Source organism: Eretmochelys imbricata, chromosome 2 (assembly GCF_965152235.1).
Source record: "Eretmochelys imbricata isolate rEreImb1 chromosome 2, rEreImb1.hap1, whole genome shotgun sequence".
In the NCBI taxonomy this organism is placed as follows: Eukaryota; Metazoa; Chordata; order Testudines; family Cheloniidae; genus Eretmochelys; species Eretmochelys imbricata.
In genome coordinates this window covers 47,385,897-47,405,049 of record NC_135573.1, presented here as the reverse complement: position 1 = coordinate 47,405,049, position 19,153 = coordinate 47,385,897, and the positions used below count along the sequence as shown (strand labels likewise).

Genomic DNA, 19,153 nt, shown 5'->3' with positions numbered 1-19,153 from the left:
TTTTAAAAATTGTGGTTTCTTTAGTATACTGTTAACCTAGTTCCACCAAAACAAACAAACGAACAGAACACCAGTATGGTTAACAGCAGTATGACTGACACGCTATATAGCATATTAAAACATATGTCTTAAGATACCCAACAACACTTTTAATGTCCTAAAATACTGAAATCCAAATGACACAGAGTAATAATAGTAGTAGTTATAATAATTTGTTTTTTGAAGCGAGATGCTTCAAAGAAAGCAACAAACACAAATATAATTTTAATAATAGTAATGTGTTGTATGTCTACAAAGTCACATCACTTAAAGTGCTTCACAAAACAATTACTCCTCTCGATAAATATTCTAAGCCTAATTTTATAGATGTAAAAAGCCAGGCACAGAACCTGCCCAAATAACCTGCCCAAAGTCACATAGCAAATCTGTTTCACATCTGGAACAAAACACATATCTCCTACCTCCCAGTTCTGTGCTTATTAACCACAAGAACATGTCGCCTCCTGTAAAGGGACTGTAAAATTTATTTAACAGTAATTCAATTAAAGCATGATCTTAAACTGCTCAAGAAGTTCTCTGACTTTTTTCCCTTTCCAACCTCATTTCTAAACAGTAGCACAGAAGCCATTTTAATGAACTTCAACAGGCTTTGGATCAGGCCCTTCCTGCTTACATGGTAGGGATTAGAAATGAAGGGGGGGAAGCATGAGAAAAATGGAAGCTAAGATTGAAGATCAGAGAACTATGACTGAGAAACTGAAATTACATTTTAATTACATTACTTTGAATATTTAAGTTTAAATTAGTTGAAATTCTGAATTTCCTGCTGATTCTTAAAAAAGCTTGCCCACCAAAAAAGGAGACCCAACATTTCAGTGAGCTCATTCAAAAACAAAAATTTCTCCTGGAAAATTCAAAGAAAAATATAAAAACTCAGAGAAAAATAATCTGAAAAGAAGCCTCAAATTTGAAGTGATTTCAAATAACCCCGTCCCACCCCCAACCTCCCAGCATTTTGGTGAAATAAATTACAGACACTGAAGAGGAAAACATGTAGAGTGAAACTCAGCCCTTTGTAGAAGGATAGCACAAGTAAAGGCACCACTTAAGTCCTCACAATAGGCATTAAGTAATGCATATGTTTTGTTGATGGCCCTCTGTACCGGGGTGAATCTCACCCACACTTCATATTTAATAGTCTAAATGGATCAAATTGTTTCTTTGGGGAAATATGAGGAAACAACAAATATGTCTTGGCTGACATTAATCAATCAAATAACTTCCTTCTAGGATTCCTCTACCAACCTATCTCCTTTGAAGAAGTAGGTTTTCCCAACGTCCTCCCACCAAATTGCTGAATCAATACCATGGGGAGGAATTCCACTTCCAAGTGTTATCAAATCATGAGGGTACCCTGGCTGGAGAGTGGTATCCTTGAAGACCCAGAACTGGTTACCTGAACAAAAGCAGATATATAAGTTAACTTCCAGAGCTTTCAGTATTACAATTAAAATACTCTAAGGAAATAAGAAAGACACTCAAAGGAATAAAGCAATATGCTGATTCTGCTAAATATATTCAACTGGAAAATGTTTTATTAGTGAAGATACTGCAAAATAAAATGAGGTATGGCCGACAGACATCTTATATTTGTACAACATTTTTTATTCAATAGTACCCCAGAAAATTGTGCAGACAATCCATATAAGAATCATACTCAGACTGAAAATCAAGTCACCTCGGGAGGTGGTGCAATGTAATCCATTTTACAAGAGCAACACTACACAACAGATTTGTTTTTCACAAGGGCAGCTGGGTGAATTTTAGGGTAAAATTTATATTTTTTAAAAAAAGCATAACCCCTAGAAATTCTGATTTTCCTAGACACCATATACTCCTATTACCATGTGCTCTATTGTGATACAGAGAGCTAAAATGTTTACACATGATATACTAGTTCATTTTTAAAGTATTTTAGGAAAATATTTGAACATAAAATCTATCACTTTTCTTTCATTGGGCAAGCAAAGAGAGGAAATGAGGCACTAAAGACTCTGGGGGACATCCTGGCCCCATTTAATTCAATGGGAGTTTTGCCACTGAAGTAAATTGGAAGAAAATTTTACCTTTTGAGAAAAAATTTCAGATGCACGAAAGTGACTTGGGTGCCTAAAACACATTAGCACTTTTAAAAATATTATAATCTGTGCTCCTTTTCCTCACCATTCAATCTTTTCCACCAGTCTACAACTCCAGCTTCCTCCATGCATCTATTTCCTTTCAATCTTCTCCCAAGTCATAGAAGTCTGGAGAAGGTCCAGGGAGGATACTAACTTCCTCCACTACAAAATTGTCTTTTCTTTTTTGTCAGATAGCTTTATTTCTCTTTCCTGATCAACTTCTACAAACCCCCCACCTCTCCCTGCCTTGTCAGGCCCCTTCTGAGTTTTTTCGCTCCCTCTGAAACTTTACCTCTAGCTAGAGCATTTTCTGCAGGTGTGGCTGGGCAGGGTCTTTTGGGCCCAGAATTGCTTCTTAACCTTTTCAGTTCTAGTGTGGGGTTTATACACAGGGCTCTTCAATCTAGCAGAGAAAGGCATAATATGATCCAATGGCTGGAAGCTGAAGCTAGACAAACTCAGACTTGAAATAAGATGTACATTTTTAATGGTATGGGTAAGTAACCATTGGAACAATTTACCAAGAGTCATGATGGATTCTCCATCATGGGCAATTTTAAAATCAAAACTGGATTTTTTTTTCAGAAGAGATGCTGTAGGAATAATTTAGGGGAAGTTCTATGACCTGTGTTATGCAGGAGGTCAGACTAGTTGATCACTAGATTTCTTACCACAGTCACTTCAATAATGGCTCATATTCTCATGGCAACCTAATACAATCTGTGTTAATTTTAAAAGGTCGGGGAGGAGTCCTAATATGATGCATACCTTAGGACTAGTAACATCCCAAAACCTTAGTTTGTTCAGTGTCTTCCCTTTTCCTGTGTCTTATGTCATCTGTCCCTGTGTGATGTCATATTGTGTTTATGCTAGATTGTATGCTCCATTGGGTAGGGACCATGTATTTATCCTCTCTCTATATAACATTATGGTCATGCATGTTGCTAAAAATGTTATTACTAATAACAATATTAATCTCTGAGAGGAGTAACTATTACTTAGAAGGCCTGTCAACAACTTGACAATCCTTTAGACTGGCATAATAGAAAAGGTCCAGAGAAAGGTAATGAAAATCATTAGACCTCTTGGGCCTTCCCGTACAAAGAGAGAGAATGAAGACCAATGATCAGGGACCTGGCATAAAACAGGTGGAACCCATCTGAAATTCACTGCAGCTCCCCACAATAAGACCCTCTCAGGGGAGCTGGTGCATCAATGGACTTGCCTGTGTTGAACTTTATTTCCACCAGTGTCTCCCTTTCTGAAGTCATAACAGTCCTATTCATCACTTCTAAGTTGCCAATAAGTGGAGTTTCAACCATGACCATTAACACTAGTGTAAATTTGAATAAATCAGTGGTGAATCTGATCCAAAAAATGTAAATCAAAAATGGGTCTCTCCCAACCCACTATATCCAGAAACACCCTTATTTATGACAGCCAATGGAAAAGACATTTTAAAATGCATTTGCCTAACTACACGTCTACGCAGATAGCCCAGTGGCACATGACAGATATAAGAGTGGCAGTACATACTATTCATTGTATGAGCTATGTGGCTGGGCAGGCTGCTTCACAAACACTTATCTATCCTTAGGCATTCTCTTATGTAAATATTTTATGAGGAAACTTAACTTTGCCCCACAGACCTAGGATCAAGTCTATGCCAGAGTCACTGGGATGGAAAAACCAGAAAGCTGTATTCACAGTTTGTTTTATATTTTAGTTATCCCTCTGTGGTATTAAATAAGGGAAGTCTTAAAAAAAGTAAAGGAAGGCTTTATCCTGTCACCTGTACCTCATCAATTTACAGCATGCTTTCCTTTTCATCACATTTTTAATTAGGAAAGGGGATACAGTTTTAATCCCTCCCATGTGGGCTTGCAAAGTAAATCTTTTATCAGTGTCTTTGCAGCTGCTTGTCACCCTCACTATCAAGCAGAGGCATTCCAGCTTGCCTGAGGATACTTCTCCTGGCAAATCTCAGAACCATCCCTTTTTCACATGCAAATTTCCTATCCTTCCATCTTCTGCCCTATCCCCAACACTACTCTTTAGCATCCTTCAGGTGACACAAAGTCCCAGGTCAGTAGTGGTGCTCAAGAAAGCATTTGTAGAAGCCTGGTTCAATACATTTTCCAATGTATCAGACCAGAGGAAGGAAGTGTGAACATATGAGATTTATAGGTTTCAAGAGTAGCAGCCGTGTTAGTCTGTATCCACAAAAAGAAAAGGAGTACTTGTGGCACCTTAGAGGCTAACAAATTTATTTGAACATAAGCTTTCGTGAGCTACAGCTACAGCTCACAAAAGTTTATGCTCAAATAAATTTGTTAGTCTCTAAGGTGCCACAAGTACTCCTTTTCTTTATATGAGATTTATAGTTTCTCTAGGAAATTTCTGTCATTCTACCTAGTTTTCTCATATTCTCCACTGGTGTGCTCCTATACTGCGAACCTAATACTGCCTTCCAGTAATGAAAAGAAAGACCTTCTGAAAGGTGTCTTACAGAAGATTCTCATGGAAAGACTTCCCTTCATTTCATGTCTGGTGGAGAGACCTACGCACATATAACCAGACTCTCTCTCTTCTTAAGCAAAATGTAGAAAACTCATCAGGACCATGTACAGTAATGACAGGTTTCAGAGTAACAGCCGTGTTAGTCTGTATTCGCAAAAAGAAAAGGAGTACTTGTGGCACCTTAGAGACTAACCAATTTATTTGAGCATAAGAATGAAGTGAGCTGTAGCTCACGAAAGCTTATGCTCAAATAAATTGGTTAGTCTCTAAGGTGCCACAAGTACTCCTTTTCTTTTTATGTACATTAATGTGGCCTTAAAAATACTGAAGCAGCTATTAGCACCTTTGTGACAAAAGAAATCATAAGGAAAAGAGTGGTGAACCCACTTGTATGTTCATCATAAAACTTGAACTTTTTACTTAATTAAAAAGATAATAAAGATAATTTATGTTTAATTTTCCAATATGCAATAAGACAAGAACCACAATAAAACTCTTTTTGAGTTCAGATGTTCAAGCTGTCAACTGCATAATTTGGTGTCTTCTCTAGAAATTTCCTAGAAGGAAGTAAGCCATGATTACATTTCCATTTCAAGCAGGGGCTGCCGCTCAGTGTAAAACAGGAAGGTGTGGTCAACTCTCTTTTCTATAGGTTGTTAATGTGTATTTATTTGGAAGATGAGGACATGAAGGTGATGTGATACAGGCAATCAAAGACACCAGCTTTGACATTATACATTGAGAAACACTGATCCTCTTCACAGTTATTGCATGTGCCAGGCAGGAGGAAGAAAGTGTTCAGAGAAGACCTACAGGGAGCTTTGTAAAGTGCAGAAAATAAAGAAGTGCTAGCCTATGAAGAGTGATCCTTTGAAATGCACAAAAGATTAGGTCTGTGATAACCTAAAGGCTATTACATTTACTTTAATTAGGGTGTTCTACAAAACTTAATCCTAGGGAAGATAAGGCTCTATCCTGAGGGTTTCAGACATTCATTTCAGGTGGTCACACCTTTAGTATTTCACAGTTCTCCTTCTCAGCTGAATTATACCTCTGAGTCTCAAAACTACTGGTTCACTTGGCTGTATATAAATAGATGGCTTCAGAAAGGCATCATAGTTGGAAGTTCAATACTGAGAGAAGGATCATGCTTTTTGGACCCTTCCAGTTGGTACTTACGGTGCAAACAACAGATGGTGTTCAATGACCGATACTGTGCCAGGTCATTTCTGTTGTAGAAGATCATTCAAAATGACAGTTGCTGGGCAGCATGAAGAGGCATGTTCTACAATGTATGCAATATTACTGACTATTTCCATGTCTCACAAGGAGTAAAAATAAAGGAAGTTGTTAGGAAATGATATTTGCCAGCTGTATCCAATGAGTCAAATTTTGCCCTCACATATGCATGATCAACCATTGAAATAACCAGGCTGAACATGAATATTATAAAAGGACAGCATAACTGAGCCCAATATCTTTCGTATATCCAGGGGTTGTTGGAGCAGGAGCACATTTGAAAAAAGTGCAAGGTGTACCGGGAATGCAAGACTAGACTGAGACTCTTAATTAAATCCTCCTTAGCAAATTTCTTACTTTTATTTAAGCAAGTTCATTGCTGAGGGTAACTGGAGAGAACTTAAACCTGAGACTGCAGGACACTGAGTACTTTAGCAATTATAGGCAAGACTGCTATTGGCTGTAACTAGACACCATTTAATATTTGCATTCTAAGATATGTTTAGTTCGCTTTAACTGTGACCATTATTAAAGTGTTCTGTCTGGCTGCAGCTTTTTGTTGTTGTTGTTCTTCCCTCACATGGAGAAATGATATTGGAAAGTGGTTGACTGTTGGTCAGGGAAGCATTTTGTGGGAGGAGGACTGCAGTTCAGAGAGTCTCAGCAAGAATCTGAAGCTTTCACACTCAGACCTGAATACTAAGGGGAATTTAAGTTACAGATCAGAGCAAAGGAAGCTTGATTTTAACTAGGATTAATTCCGTCTATTTCTAGTTTTAGCGAGCTAATTTGAAGTGTCTTAAAAATGTATCCAAAATGAGGACTTAAGTCACATTACTCATTATTTGCTTTCATTTAGTTTATATCTAGTTTCTTTAATAAATTATAAGAACAATGTATTGAAGACCTGTTTATTCATGATGATTATAATAAAAATAAGGAAAGAAAACCAGATATTATTTGAATAATAATGGTTTGATCCTTCTTCCAGATACATGGTCACTCATATAATAATGCAAGTGATGCATCTCCTTGGCAGCAGCAAGCACTACATTTGTTTTACAAAGTTGTTCCTTTCAGGTCTGGTTTGTGGATTTATTATTCTCATAGATTTTAATAAATCACCATGTTTCATAAAGTCCGGTCAATCTTCTGAATGTTTCATTTTTCACCATCTATTCCCTAATATAACAACAAGCAGGATGGCAAGGTCACAGGCTGAGAATGAAGCATGTGATAAAGTCAAAATGTTTTGGTTTTTTTGCAATAATGATTAGCTAAATACCCAACACCACAGGGAAACAACTTGAAAAATATGGACTGTGATTGTAACTACCTGAAGTCTTTGAAAATCTATTGTTGACATTCTGAAAATTGGTGAGAAATACAGGACACACACAATGAGTATATATGTTTGCTGTAGCATACTGAGGTTTTGATAGTAAATATTGGTTATTTTGGACTTTTTAATTATCTACTGACCATTACAACCAACCACACAGAAGATATCAACTATACTACATCCCCTTTTGTATATAATCAGGATGTAAATTAATCAAAGGTTTCTTGAGTTCTCAAGAACTAAGTGGAGTATTCTGTTCATGTCGTTATTATGCAAAAATGGAATTATGGTATGTGCATTTTATAAGTACTGTGTACAGTATTTAAAGTATTTAATATAATAAATATTAAGAAAAACTCTACTCATGGCAATAAAATCCATTAAAAAACCTACTCTCGTGTCTCTTTGTCTTCCTCATTCACATTCTGGAACTCTCTTCTCCCCAATATTTAAATATTTTGGACCTCAATCCCAGTATGTTTTGTCCTCCTCCCTTTTTCCTCTAAGCTTTTCCAAGTCCTCCTATTTATCTAGCTGGCCCCTGTCACTTCCCTATTTACTGCTTCGTCATGCCGCACTACAAGTAAATTTTAGTTTTCAAAATGAAACTGTCAAGTAGTGGGATAAGAATTATTGAGAGTTATGGTGGAAGTCATAGTATGAATTTTACAATAGCTTTGCCATTGCTACATTTGGCTGGCGATAGGTTTCAACAATGCAGATGTCTTGACAGTTTCATTTTTAACACTATTTAAATTCCAAAAGGTACACAGAATAAACTTTACTATCTACATTTTTGCCATTCTAAAAATATATATGTACCTTTCTGGTGTTATTTTATTATTATTATTCAGTATGGATGTTAGTACTGACTAACAATAAGAATATAAGCATCTGTTTTTTATAAGCAGCCTTCTATGTTACACCACATACCTTGCGTGCATTATGAGCCACAAGAAAGAAGGCTTCAGAGAAGTGAGCTGTAGCTCACGAAAGCTCATGCTCAAATAAATTGGTTAGTCTCTAAGGTGCCACAAGTACTCCTTTTCTTTTTAAGAAAGAAGGCTGACTTCAACTCCCCAAAACAACAAGCATTGCTTTATAGTCATACTCTCCAAGTGTACTACTGAATTTTTACAAATGTTTTTCCTTGTATAAATAAATATTAATGTAAATTGAAGGGACATAAAACTAGTTCACATTGAAAACCAAAAAGTCTCAATGCTCTTCAGAGAAAGGGAGACTTGATTCCACAAAAGCAGCAAATTTTTTACAAGTAGCCATAATTTATTAAATATGCCCCTAAAATCAGTGGTCTCCACAGACAGACAATACAGAAAATATACGGATGTGGTGATAGGATTTATTAGTATGAATTTGGGATAGCAGAGCTATAAATTATGAAGATTGTCCTAAAGGAATGAGAATAACACTTGCATACCATATCACCGTTACAGATCATCTGCATGTTCCTTGTATTTAACAGCACAGGTCTGCTAGAAAATGTAAGCTTGTTTTAAAGATTTTTATTTAGTTCCTATTTTATATTTCTTCTTCTTTAAAGTAGAATTGCCTTAGTGCCATTAATCCAATTGGACAGCTGGCGGGAGAGATGACTGAGTATGAACAAATAAAACCAAACCCTCAAAACCTCAAAAAATTATCTTTTTTTCTAGGTTTTTCTAGGTTTTTTTCTAGGTTTTCATAGCTGGGCTTATGAAATCCACTGGGCCACTGATAGAGAGAGGTTCTAAATAACACAGTGATGGGCAACCCTATAGAAACCCAGACAGAAAACACCTAACCAGGAACCTAGATAGAACAAACACCCTACAACAACATGGCTAGGCCGAAAGGTGGGGAGAGGAGTTGAGGAGTTGATATGCAGCACATTGGTCGATTCCTCCCTGATTCCTTGGTTCCTGGATGGAAGCAGAGGAGGTAAATCTCTCTCTTCTGCTGCTTTACTCTCTGTGTAACTGGGGCCCTGGAGAGAGCAGACACGGGAGAGTTGATGTCTCTTTTGTGCTGCTTTTTTCTCCCTTTCCCTTTATCCTTGCTTCTATGCTTCTTCATCTTTTATTGGGCTAGAATAGGAAAAGAATGAATAAGGCAGAATGAAAGAGAGCACAGCGGGTGAATTCGGAGACAGCTGTTGCTCTACCCTTCCAGCATGCAAAAGGCAAACAACCAGGAAGAAAAGGGTAGACTGGTCCTTATACACTACCTGTGACTGACAGATCTTTGCCTCTTGCTCGCTGATTAGTTCAGTCATAACACCTTCCTACAAGTGCTTTATTCGGAAGGATGGGAGTAGAGGGATGCATGACAATTTTTTTGTGGTACAGTATAACCTTTATATTAGAAAATGCCAACTGTTGCTTGGAGGTTTTGAACATTGTTCATAATGGAGAAAGATTAGGAGGCAGAGTGTTACTGAGAAGGTTAAAGTGGAAAATAAAATTCAGTTTATCATATGGTAAACATTTTATGAGCTGGCTCTAGAATTTAGCACATGCATGCATGCAGACATAAAAGGCATGTGTTGTGTGTTAACATATGGTAAATAATGTAAATAGAAAGACCTGTAACTTCTACATCTCAAACAAGGTGCAAGTTCTTTTTATTAAGTGAACACACTATTCATCTTCATTGCCTGTATTAAACTGTTGTGTAGTATTTCTGCACAATTACAATTACCCCTTCACACTCCAGAGGTGACCATAGTTCTACTACAGTACAGGTGGGTCCATTTATTGACCTGATAACTTTGTTCATATTTTGAAAAAATGGCAGGGAAAATGTCTGCATTGTTCTTCTGCCTTTCCATAGGCACAATTATATGAAAAAGGACAGAGCCAGTTACAATCCAGATAGCTAACTCTAATAGCTTCACAACTGGATTCCTCATTCTCAAATCACATTCTCCTTTGTTTTCACAATTCTTACCTTATAAGTAATTACATTTTACATTGGTTTCATTCCCAATGAACAGGTTCCAATGATAAACTACTATTTATCTAACATAAAGTATAATTTTCACATTAAATCTAAATTAGATGCATATTTAAGAACTTTCATTTTAAAGAACAGCTGATGCCTGGAGTAAAACTTTAAAAAAAAAACAAATTGCTTAGCAACAATTCAATCCACATAACCTTATTTTCTGAGATTTTTCCTCTTCTTAAAAAATTACTAGGGACATTTGCATGAAACAGGGATATCTGTTAATAATTCATTTCCCACCTCAAATTTGTAGCATCATAATTTCCAGACCAAATAATTAGAACGTGGCACAGATAACATGATAAAATATATGCAGCAGGAACAGATGCCACTTAGAAATATGCAAATACCCTAGTAATAAGAGAGATGAAGAAAGAGAACTAGAAAAAATATAAAGAATCTCATTCATTCATATTTTCTTAATCCAGACAACTTGTAGTTCACACATACAAAGTGTGAGCAAAGACTTAATAGCAGATCATTGCTGTATGGTCTTTACTAGTAAGACTTCACTAGTTTTACAAAATATACCCCAAAATTACAAATATGAAGCATTATCATTAATAATAACCATAGTTGCCAAGTGTGCAAAGTATGTTAGATGCTTGTTTTTTTATCTGTTCACTTATTTGCTAATTCTCTACATTCTGAATTTGCAGTGGGTATGACAAGCCACTAGTGAAAATAAATAAGATTTTACTTCACTATAAGAAGAAAGTTTTAAAATGTTTCTATTGGGTGTCGGCAGGCCTGTAAATGTCACCTAGATTTCTTGCCCTTCTTACCTTTAAAGAAAACAAAATTCCCTTCGCTGTTTTCATAGACTGCATCGATACTTGGAGGTAAACCCCTCCAGAAGTAGGTAATCTGCATGGGGTATCCATCCATCACCCTGTTGTTTCTAACACGCCAAAACCACTGATCCTGGAAAGCAAACAAATGCATCTCTTAGCACATTGGAGGCCTCTATCCTTGTTGATCTGTTTCTGACAGATGGAAAAGCCATTCAATGTCAGTTTAGGACAACAAACTTTACTATGTGTCTAACCATATTTGTATTAATATTGAAGGAGCACAGAACTGAGTTTTCCCTCAGAGGAGAAAAGGAAGGAAAAAAATGTCCCTCTTAAAGAGTGATCTAATGATTTCTTAAAAACAAAAATAAACAAAGCAAAGGTGCATTCAAAGGAGAGGCAAAAATTTGGGGATAATTCTTACCAACGAGCTGACAGTCCTATAACAGATGTCCATTTTGCTTAAAAATGAAATGTAGGAGAGTGTGTGTACTGCAAAATACCACTGCTCAAATTCCACTCAGTTACACTGGTAGAACACTATTTTAGGCTTACAATGGGGTAGCTAAAAGCAGATTTGGGGTCCACGTTTCCATTGAATTACAGCACTAATTTTAGAATATCTGATATATTTGCAATGTCTAAAAGTAAGATGTGCATAAAACACCCAAGTCCACTCTAGTTAAATTTGTTGTTCTGTAGGAAAGCCCAGTAAATTTAACATAACCAGTCCTTTGTCAGGCATTTGTTTAGGAAGAGTTTATAATAAAAACCCTATTGGTCTGTTTCTTTTCAAAGCCCCTAGTTTGAGTGAACAATCAAGGCCAGATTCGAGCCCTCAGTATTTCACTGCATATTTCCGAATCCTGTATTAAGTTATATGAGTGAGTGCCTGGCAGCAGCCTCATCATATATTTGGCAAACAATCAATTTCATGTCATCTTCCAAGACTGCAGATACCCAGATCTGTATGTTCCCCATGATGTGAATTTATTATTAATCTGAAAAGTGTCAGATGGACATCCCTGGAGACTGAAGCCTTCTCTGCACAGAACAGATACAGCCTAGGAAGAATCACTGTGATCTGCCCCACCCCATCCTTACAATGGGCCTAAAGCAAAGCTCAGGGCAGTCAGTGGAATGAAGCCCGCCAATTCTAACTGGATTGGGCTCAGTTATGGTGTGCGAGCCCTGGTATGAATGGACTATTTCCAGGGCTGTGTGGATAGTTCATTCTGCAATGTGATTCACTTCTTCTCTGCAGTGACTGAGAACAAGGAGACCAGGATCAAAATTTGTGATAGGAGATTTGGAATGTTGTAGTCTTAGTGTCCACATTGCAAATCTACCATCAAAACTGTTGGCCCTGGCCTTCCTGTTAGCAGTCATTCCACTAAGAATTGCACTAAGACCATCAACTCACAGCACATGGATCATCACGTGGCAAAGACTTTCTGTCCCTATATGTGATAATAAACAGCATCCAAGCTGGTGAAAGGTTATGTTTCCCATGGCACAGTCAATACCATAGACTCTCAGTTCTCTTGTGTTTTCATTGTTTACAATGGCATATCTTTATGGGCTAAACCAGCGTTTCTCCAACTGGGGCTGGAGTGAAGTGGGGGTGGGGCCTGGGGCTGAGCAGGGGGCTTGGTGTCCGTGGAAAATTTTTAAATCAAAATGGGGTCCTCGGGTTGCTAAAATTGGAGAACCACTGGGCTAAACTATGGCTGCTGAGTGACTGAGCCAGGCTGAGGGTGCACTGCCCAAGCTGGGGAATGTATAGAAGTTATTTTGTCAGCCCGAGGGGAATGCAGGAAAAGCTGCCCTGGCTATATCTCTTCAACACTGTAACCACAACTTCTTCCAGTGCAACCGTATCAACATGCCGAGATAGGGGCCCTGATCAAGTGCTTACCCCTTTTGTGTGTGGACTGCAAACCTAATTACTCTACGACAGATGATAGCCCTGAAATAATGAACATGCTGAACCACCTTCCTGGGACAAGTAAAGGTTATCCCTCTTCTTACCCTTTATTATGAAATCCCAACGGTATAAGAAATAATACAGAATTAATATTACTGGGGAAAAAAACGCAAAACAAAACAGAAAAATATCGCATCCTGTCACATCTCTGTTGCACGGCAGCCCAGACATTCTCTCTGAATAGGTCAGCCTGTCAAGCAAAGCAGATCTGTAGTGTTCTAGGAACTGGTGCAGCTTTGAAACCAAACTAATATTTTTGCTGGAGCAGGCATACAATGGGTTGTATTCATCATCCTTCTCAAGCATAAGTTACATCTCTCTCTAGTTCATTTTCCCACAGACGCAACTATTCACAAATTTGTGAAGAAAATATTAACCTTACATAGACACTGCCTAAGTGCATCCAGAATAGAAAGGGTTGTTTCATTGTACAGTGCAGGAGAGGAGCCAGTGGTCATAACACATGTAGGTACCAGTGATATAGGGAAAGGTAGGAGAGAGGTCCTGGAGGTCAAATTTAAGTTACTAGGTAAGAGATTAAAGACAAAATGCTTCCAGTTCCACACACAGAGCCAGTTAGATAGGCAAAACTGCAGGTACTGAATGAGTGGTGTTTGGAGGAGGGATTTAGGTTTATTAGGAACTGGGAAAACTTTTGTAAAAGGAAGAGCCCACACAGGAAAGAAGAGCTCCACCTAAACCAAAACAACCAGATTGCTGGCATATAAAATTAAAAAAGGTTGTAGAGAAGTTTTTAAACTAAGGGCTGAAGGAAAGCCGACAGGTGTGAAGGAGCACATGGTTTGGACAGACACATCCTTTAGGGGAGGATTTACTAATGGGGATTCTCTATATCCTAGTACAGAGGAGAAGATAAAAGTTGATAATGTGCAGATAGTATCTGAAGAGAAACAATCAAATGAAAACGAGTCCCACTCACTTTCATCACATGAATGCAGACAGCTAAATATTGACAAATTTTATAAGCATACATGTAAACTATACGTAGAAAATGATGAGGTCTAAATTAGCTGTTACCACTCAAGAGAGAGATCTTGGAGTCACTGTAGATAGTTCTCTGAAAACATCCACTCAATGTGCAGCGGCAGTCAAAAAAGCGAACAAAATGATGGGAATCATTAGGAAAGGATAGATAATAAGACAGAAAATACCATATTGCCTCTAAAAGAATCCATGGTATGCCCACATCTTGAATACTGCATGCAGATGTGGTCACCTCATCTCAAAAAAGATATATTGGAATTGGAAAAGGTTCAGAAAAGGACAACAAAGATGATTAGGGGTATGGAATACCTTCTGTATGAGGAGAGATTAATAAGACTGGGACTTTTCAGCTTGGAAAAGAGACGACTAAGCGGGGATATGATTGAGGTCTATGAAACCATTACTGGTGTGGAGAAAGTAAATAAGGAAGTATTATTTACTTCTTTTCGTAACACAAGAACTAGGGGGTCATCAAATGAAATTAATTGGCAGCTGGCTTAAAACAAACAAAAGGAAGTATTTCTTCACACAACACACAGTCAACCTGTGGAACTCCTTCCCAGAGGATGCTGTGAATGCCAAGACTATAACAGGTTTCAAAAAGGAACTAGATACATTCATGAAACATAGTTCCATCAATGGCTATTAGCCAGGATGGGCAGGGATGGTGTTCCTAGCCTCTGTTTGCCAGAAAGCTGGGAATGAGAGACAAGGAATGGATCACTTGATGATTACCTGTTCTGTTAATTCCCTCTGGGGCACCTGACATTGGCCACTGTTGGAAGACAGGATACTGAGCTAGATGGATCTTTGGTCTGACCCAGTATGGGTGTTCTTATGTTCTTATAAGTGTTGTATACAAATGCTAGAAGTCTAAATATTAAGATGGGTGAACTTGAGTGCCTGGTATTAAATGAGGATATGGATATAATAGGCATCACAGAATCTTGGCAGAATGATGATAATCAATGGGACACGGTAATCATAGAATCATAGAAGATTAGGGTTGGAAGAGACCTCAGGAGGTCATCTAGTCCAACCACCTGCTCAAAGCAGGACTACCCCAACTAAATCATCCCAGCCAGAGCTTTGTCAAGCTGGGCCTTAAGAACCTCTAAGGATGGAGATTCCACCACCATCCTAAGTAACCCATTCCAGTGCTTCACCACCCTCCTAGTGAAACAGTGTTTCCTAATATCCAACCTAGATCTCCCCCACTGCATTGCTCCTTGTTCTGCCACCACTGACAACAGCCGAGCTCCATCTTCTTTGGAACCCCCCTTCAGGTAGTTGAAGGCTGCTATCAAATCCCCCCTCACTCTTTTCTTCTGAAGACTAAACAAGCCCAGTTCCCTCAGCCTCTCCTCGTAAGTCATGTGCACCTGATCATTTTCATTGCCCTCCGCTGGACTCTGTCCAATTTGTCTACACCCTTTCTGTAGTGCGGGGCCCAAAACTGGACGCAATGCTCCAGATGTGGCATCACCAGTGCCGAATAGAGAGGAATAATCACTTCCCTCGATCTGCTGGTAATGCTCCTACTAATGCAGCCCAATATACCGGTAGCCATCCTGGCAACAAGGGCACACTGCTAACTCATATCCAGCTTCTCATCCACTGTAATCCCCAGTTCCTTTTCTGCACAACTGCTGCCTAGCCAGTCGGTCTCCAACCTGTAGTGGTGCATGGGATTCTTCTGTCCTAAGGGCAGGACTCTGCACTTGTCCTTTTTGAACCTCATCCGATTTCTTTTGGCCCAATCCTCCAATTTGTCTAGGTCACTTTAGACCCTATCCCTATCCTCCAGCGTATCTACCTCTCCCCTGTTTAGTGTCATCTGTGAACTTGCTGAGGGTGAAATCTATCCCATCGTCCAGATCATTAATAAAGATGTTGAACAAAATATCAGGTTATGAAATATATAGGAATGACACCATACATTATGCTGGTGGGGAAGTGGCACTATGTGTGAAAGAAAGAATAGAGTCAAATATAGTAAAAATCTTAAAAGAATCAAACTGAACCATAGAGTCTCTATTGATAGAAATTCTATATTTGAATAGCAATAATAATATACTACTGACCACCTGACTAGGATACTGATGGTGACTGTGAAATGATCAGGTTGATAAAAGAGACTACAAAAACAGAAAACTCAATAATAACGGGGGATTTCAACTATCCACATATTGACTGGGCAATTGCCACTTCAGGACAGGATGCTGAGATAAAATTTCTAGACACCATTAATGACTGCTTCTTGGAGAGCTGGTCCTGGAATCCACAAGAGGAGAGGCATTTCTTACTTCAGACTTAAGTGGTGCACAGGATCTGGTACAAACTGTGAATATGGCAGAACCACTTGGTAATAGCAACCATAATGCAATTAAATTTAACATTCTTGGGGGTGGGAGGGAATACTCAAGAACCTACCACAGACTACTACTAACTGATATGTAACCTATTGCTTAAATCAGCCTCTGTTCCAGATGACTGGAGGACTGTTAATATAACAAGGCACTACAGGTGACTTCAGTTCCAGGGAAATTAGTTGAAATGATAGTAAAGAACAGAATTATCAGACACATAGAAGACCACAATATATTGGGAAATAATCAACATGGCATTTGGAAAGGGAAATCATGCCTCACCAATCCATTCAAATTCTTTGAGGGGGTCAATAAATGTGGACAAGGGTGATCTAGTAGATATAATGCTTTTGGACTTTCAGAAAGTCTTTGACAAGGTCCCTCACTAAAGGCTCTTCAGCAAATAATGAGTCATGGCATAAGAGGAAATGCCCTCTCATGCATCAGTAACTGGTAGGAATAAACGATCAGTTTTCACAATGGAGAAAGGTAAATAGTGGGGTCCCCCAAGGATCTGTACTGGGCCTAGTGCTGTTCACCATATTTATAAAAGATCTGGACAACAGTGAGGTGGCAAAGTTTGCAGATGATACAAATTTACTCAGGTAGTTAAGTCCAAAGCTGACTGCGAAGAGTTACAAAGGGATTTCACAAACTGGGCAACTGGGCAACAAAATGGCAGATGTAATTCAATGTTTATAAGTGCAAAGTAATGCACATTGGAAAACATAACTCCAATTGTACACACAAAATATTGGGGGCGAAAATAGCTATTAACAGTCAAGGAAGGGATCTTGGAGTCATTGTGGATAGTCCTCGGAAAACATCTGTTCCATGTATAGCAGCAGTCAAGCAAGCTAACCAAGTGTTAGGATCCATTAGGAAAGGGATACATAATAAAACAGAAAGTATCATAATGCCACTATATAAAACCATGATATACCCACACCTTAAATACTGCATGCAGTTCTGATCATTCCACCTCAAAAAAGATATACTAGAATTGGGAAACGTATAGAGAAGGGCAACAAAAATGATTAAGAGTATGGATCAGCTTCCATATGAGGAGAGGTTAAAGACAGTGGGATTGTTTGTTCAGCTTGGAAAAGTGGCAAATGAGGTGTGATATGATACAGGTCTATAAAATCATGAATGGTGTGGAGAAAGTGAATAAGGAACTGTTATTTACCCCTCATACTCCACATAACACACAAACCAAGGGCCACATAATGAAATTACTAGACAGCAGGTTTAAAACAAAAATATTGGAATAATACTTCACACAGTGCACAGTCAACTTGAGGAACTCATTGGCAGCGGATATTGTGAAGGCGAAAAGTATAATGGAATTCAAAAAATAATTAAATAATTTCATGGAGGATAGGTCCATCAATGGCTATTAGCCAAAATGGTCAGGGATGCAACCCCCTGCTCTGGGCGTCCCTAAACCTCTTACTGGTAGAAGCTGGGACTGGATGACAGGGGATGGATCACTTGATAAATTCCCTTCTCTGTTTACTCCCTCTGAAGCATCTGGCACTGACCACTGTCAGAAGACAGCATACTGGACTATGTGGACCATTGGTCTGACCCAATATGGCTAGTTTTATGTTATCCTGTTAATCCCAGATTTATAGGAGGAAGTTAACCTAGCAAAAATTACTCAAATAGATTTCTCAGTATGAAAGGTTTTCTTCTGAAAAAATTATGGTTGGCTGGAAATAGTTCTATCAAAAAAATCCTTCTAATTTCTAGCTGTGTCATTGCTCGTGCAATACTATTATACATTATAGTTTCACTATGCTTGTCTGACACTAGACTACTATTTTCAGCATTAGCCACTTTATACTGTAAGATATATTACGACACTTAAGGAAGGACAGCAAAACAATTTTTAGGATTAATTGCCTAAATTCCAGTATGAGAACAGGAAAAAGGAAAAAAAAAATGAAATGGTAACTGAGAGAAACAAGTATCTAGGAAGACCTAATTGAAGCATATGTTCTGAAAGCCAGTGCAGAGAATGTCAGCTTCAGTTACTTTTTCATTATAGCACAATGCTGAGACAAGAAAGCTTATTGTAAGTAAAAGTTAAGGAAAAACATCCTCAAAACAGACTTTAGGAAGCACTTTTTCACTCTGACAGTAATAAATGCTTAGAACAGTTTTGCGGGCAAGATTTCTGAGGCATCATCAATCTAAGAATGAGTAGGTGCTGTTCTGGGACAAATGATGTAACGATAAGTCTCAACAGGCCAAATGGCTTTTCGTCATGCCCAAATTTTCTATAAAACCCTCATAACACAGACAATATCTCAGAGATCAGTTATTAAAGAAGAAGAAGAAGAAGCAAACAAGCAGCAACAGTTTGGAATTGCTGTATTTCTAATATCTTTTGCCACATTTGCTGGATGGAATTTTCCCACCTTGTCATTTTGCCTCACAAGCAAGATATTTCAGATTGTTTATCTGAATTTAGTAGTAAAAATAAATCTTAGAAAAATATTGTATTTACACTACAGGCCTGAGCCAACTTCCATTAGCTCTCCCAGAAATTGGTCCATTGACTTTAATGGGTATCGATCCAGGTATAGGTTCAGATTAAGCAAAGCACATCAGGTTAAGCAAGTGCTTAAAGTGCTTTGCTAAACAGAGATGGAATTAAGTGTGTACTTAAGTGCTTTGTTGGATTGCAGGCTCAGTGAGGTCCT

General features: G+C 38.2%; 1 protein-coding gene across 1 annotated transcript in view; it reads right to left on the bottom strand.

Annotated features, from left to right (window-relative positions):
- Positions 1-19,153, bottom strand: part of MMP16 (matrix metallopeptidase 16) — a 243,953-nt gene that overhangs the window by 13,160 nt on the left and 211,640 nt on the right. Inside the window, exons 7-8 of the mRNA XM_077810049.1 lie at positions 11,073-11,211; positions 1,306-1,456 (exon numbers count right to left, since the gene is read on the bottom strand). Of these exons, the coding sequence (XP_077666175.1) occupies positions 1,306-1,456; positions 11,073-11,211 (290 nt within the window). The remainder of the gene's footprint in view (positions 1-1,305; positions 1,457-11,072; positions 11,212-19,153) is intronic.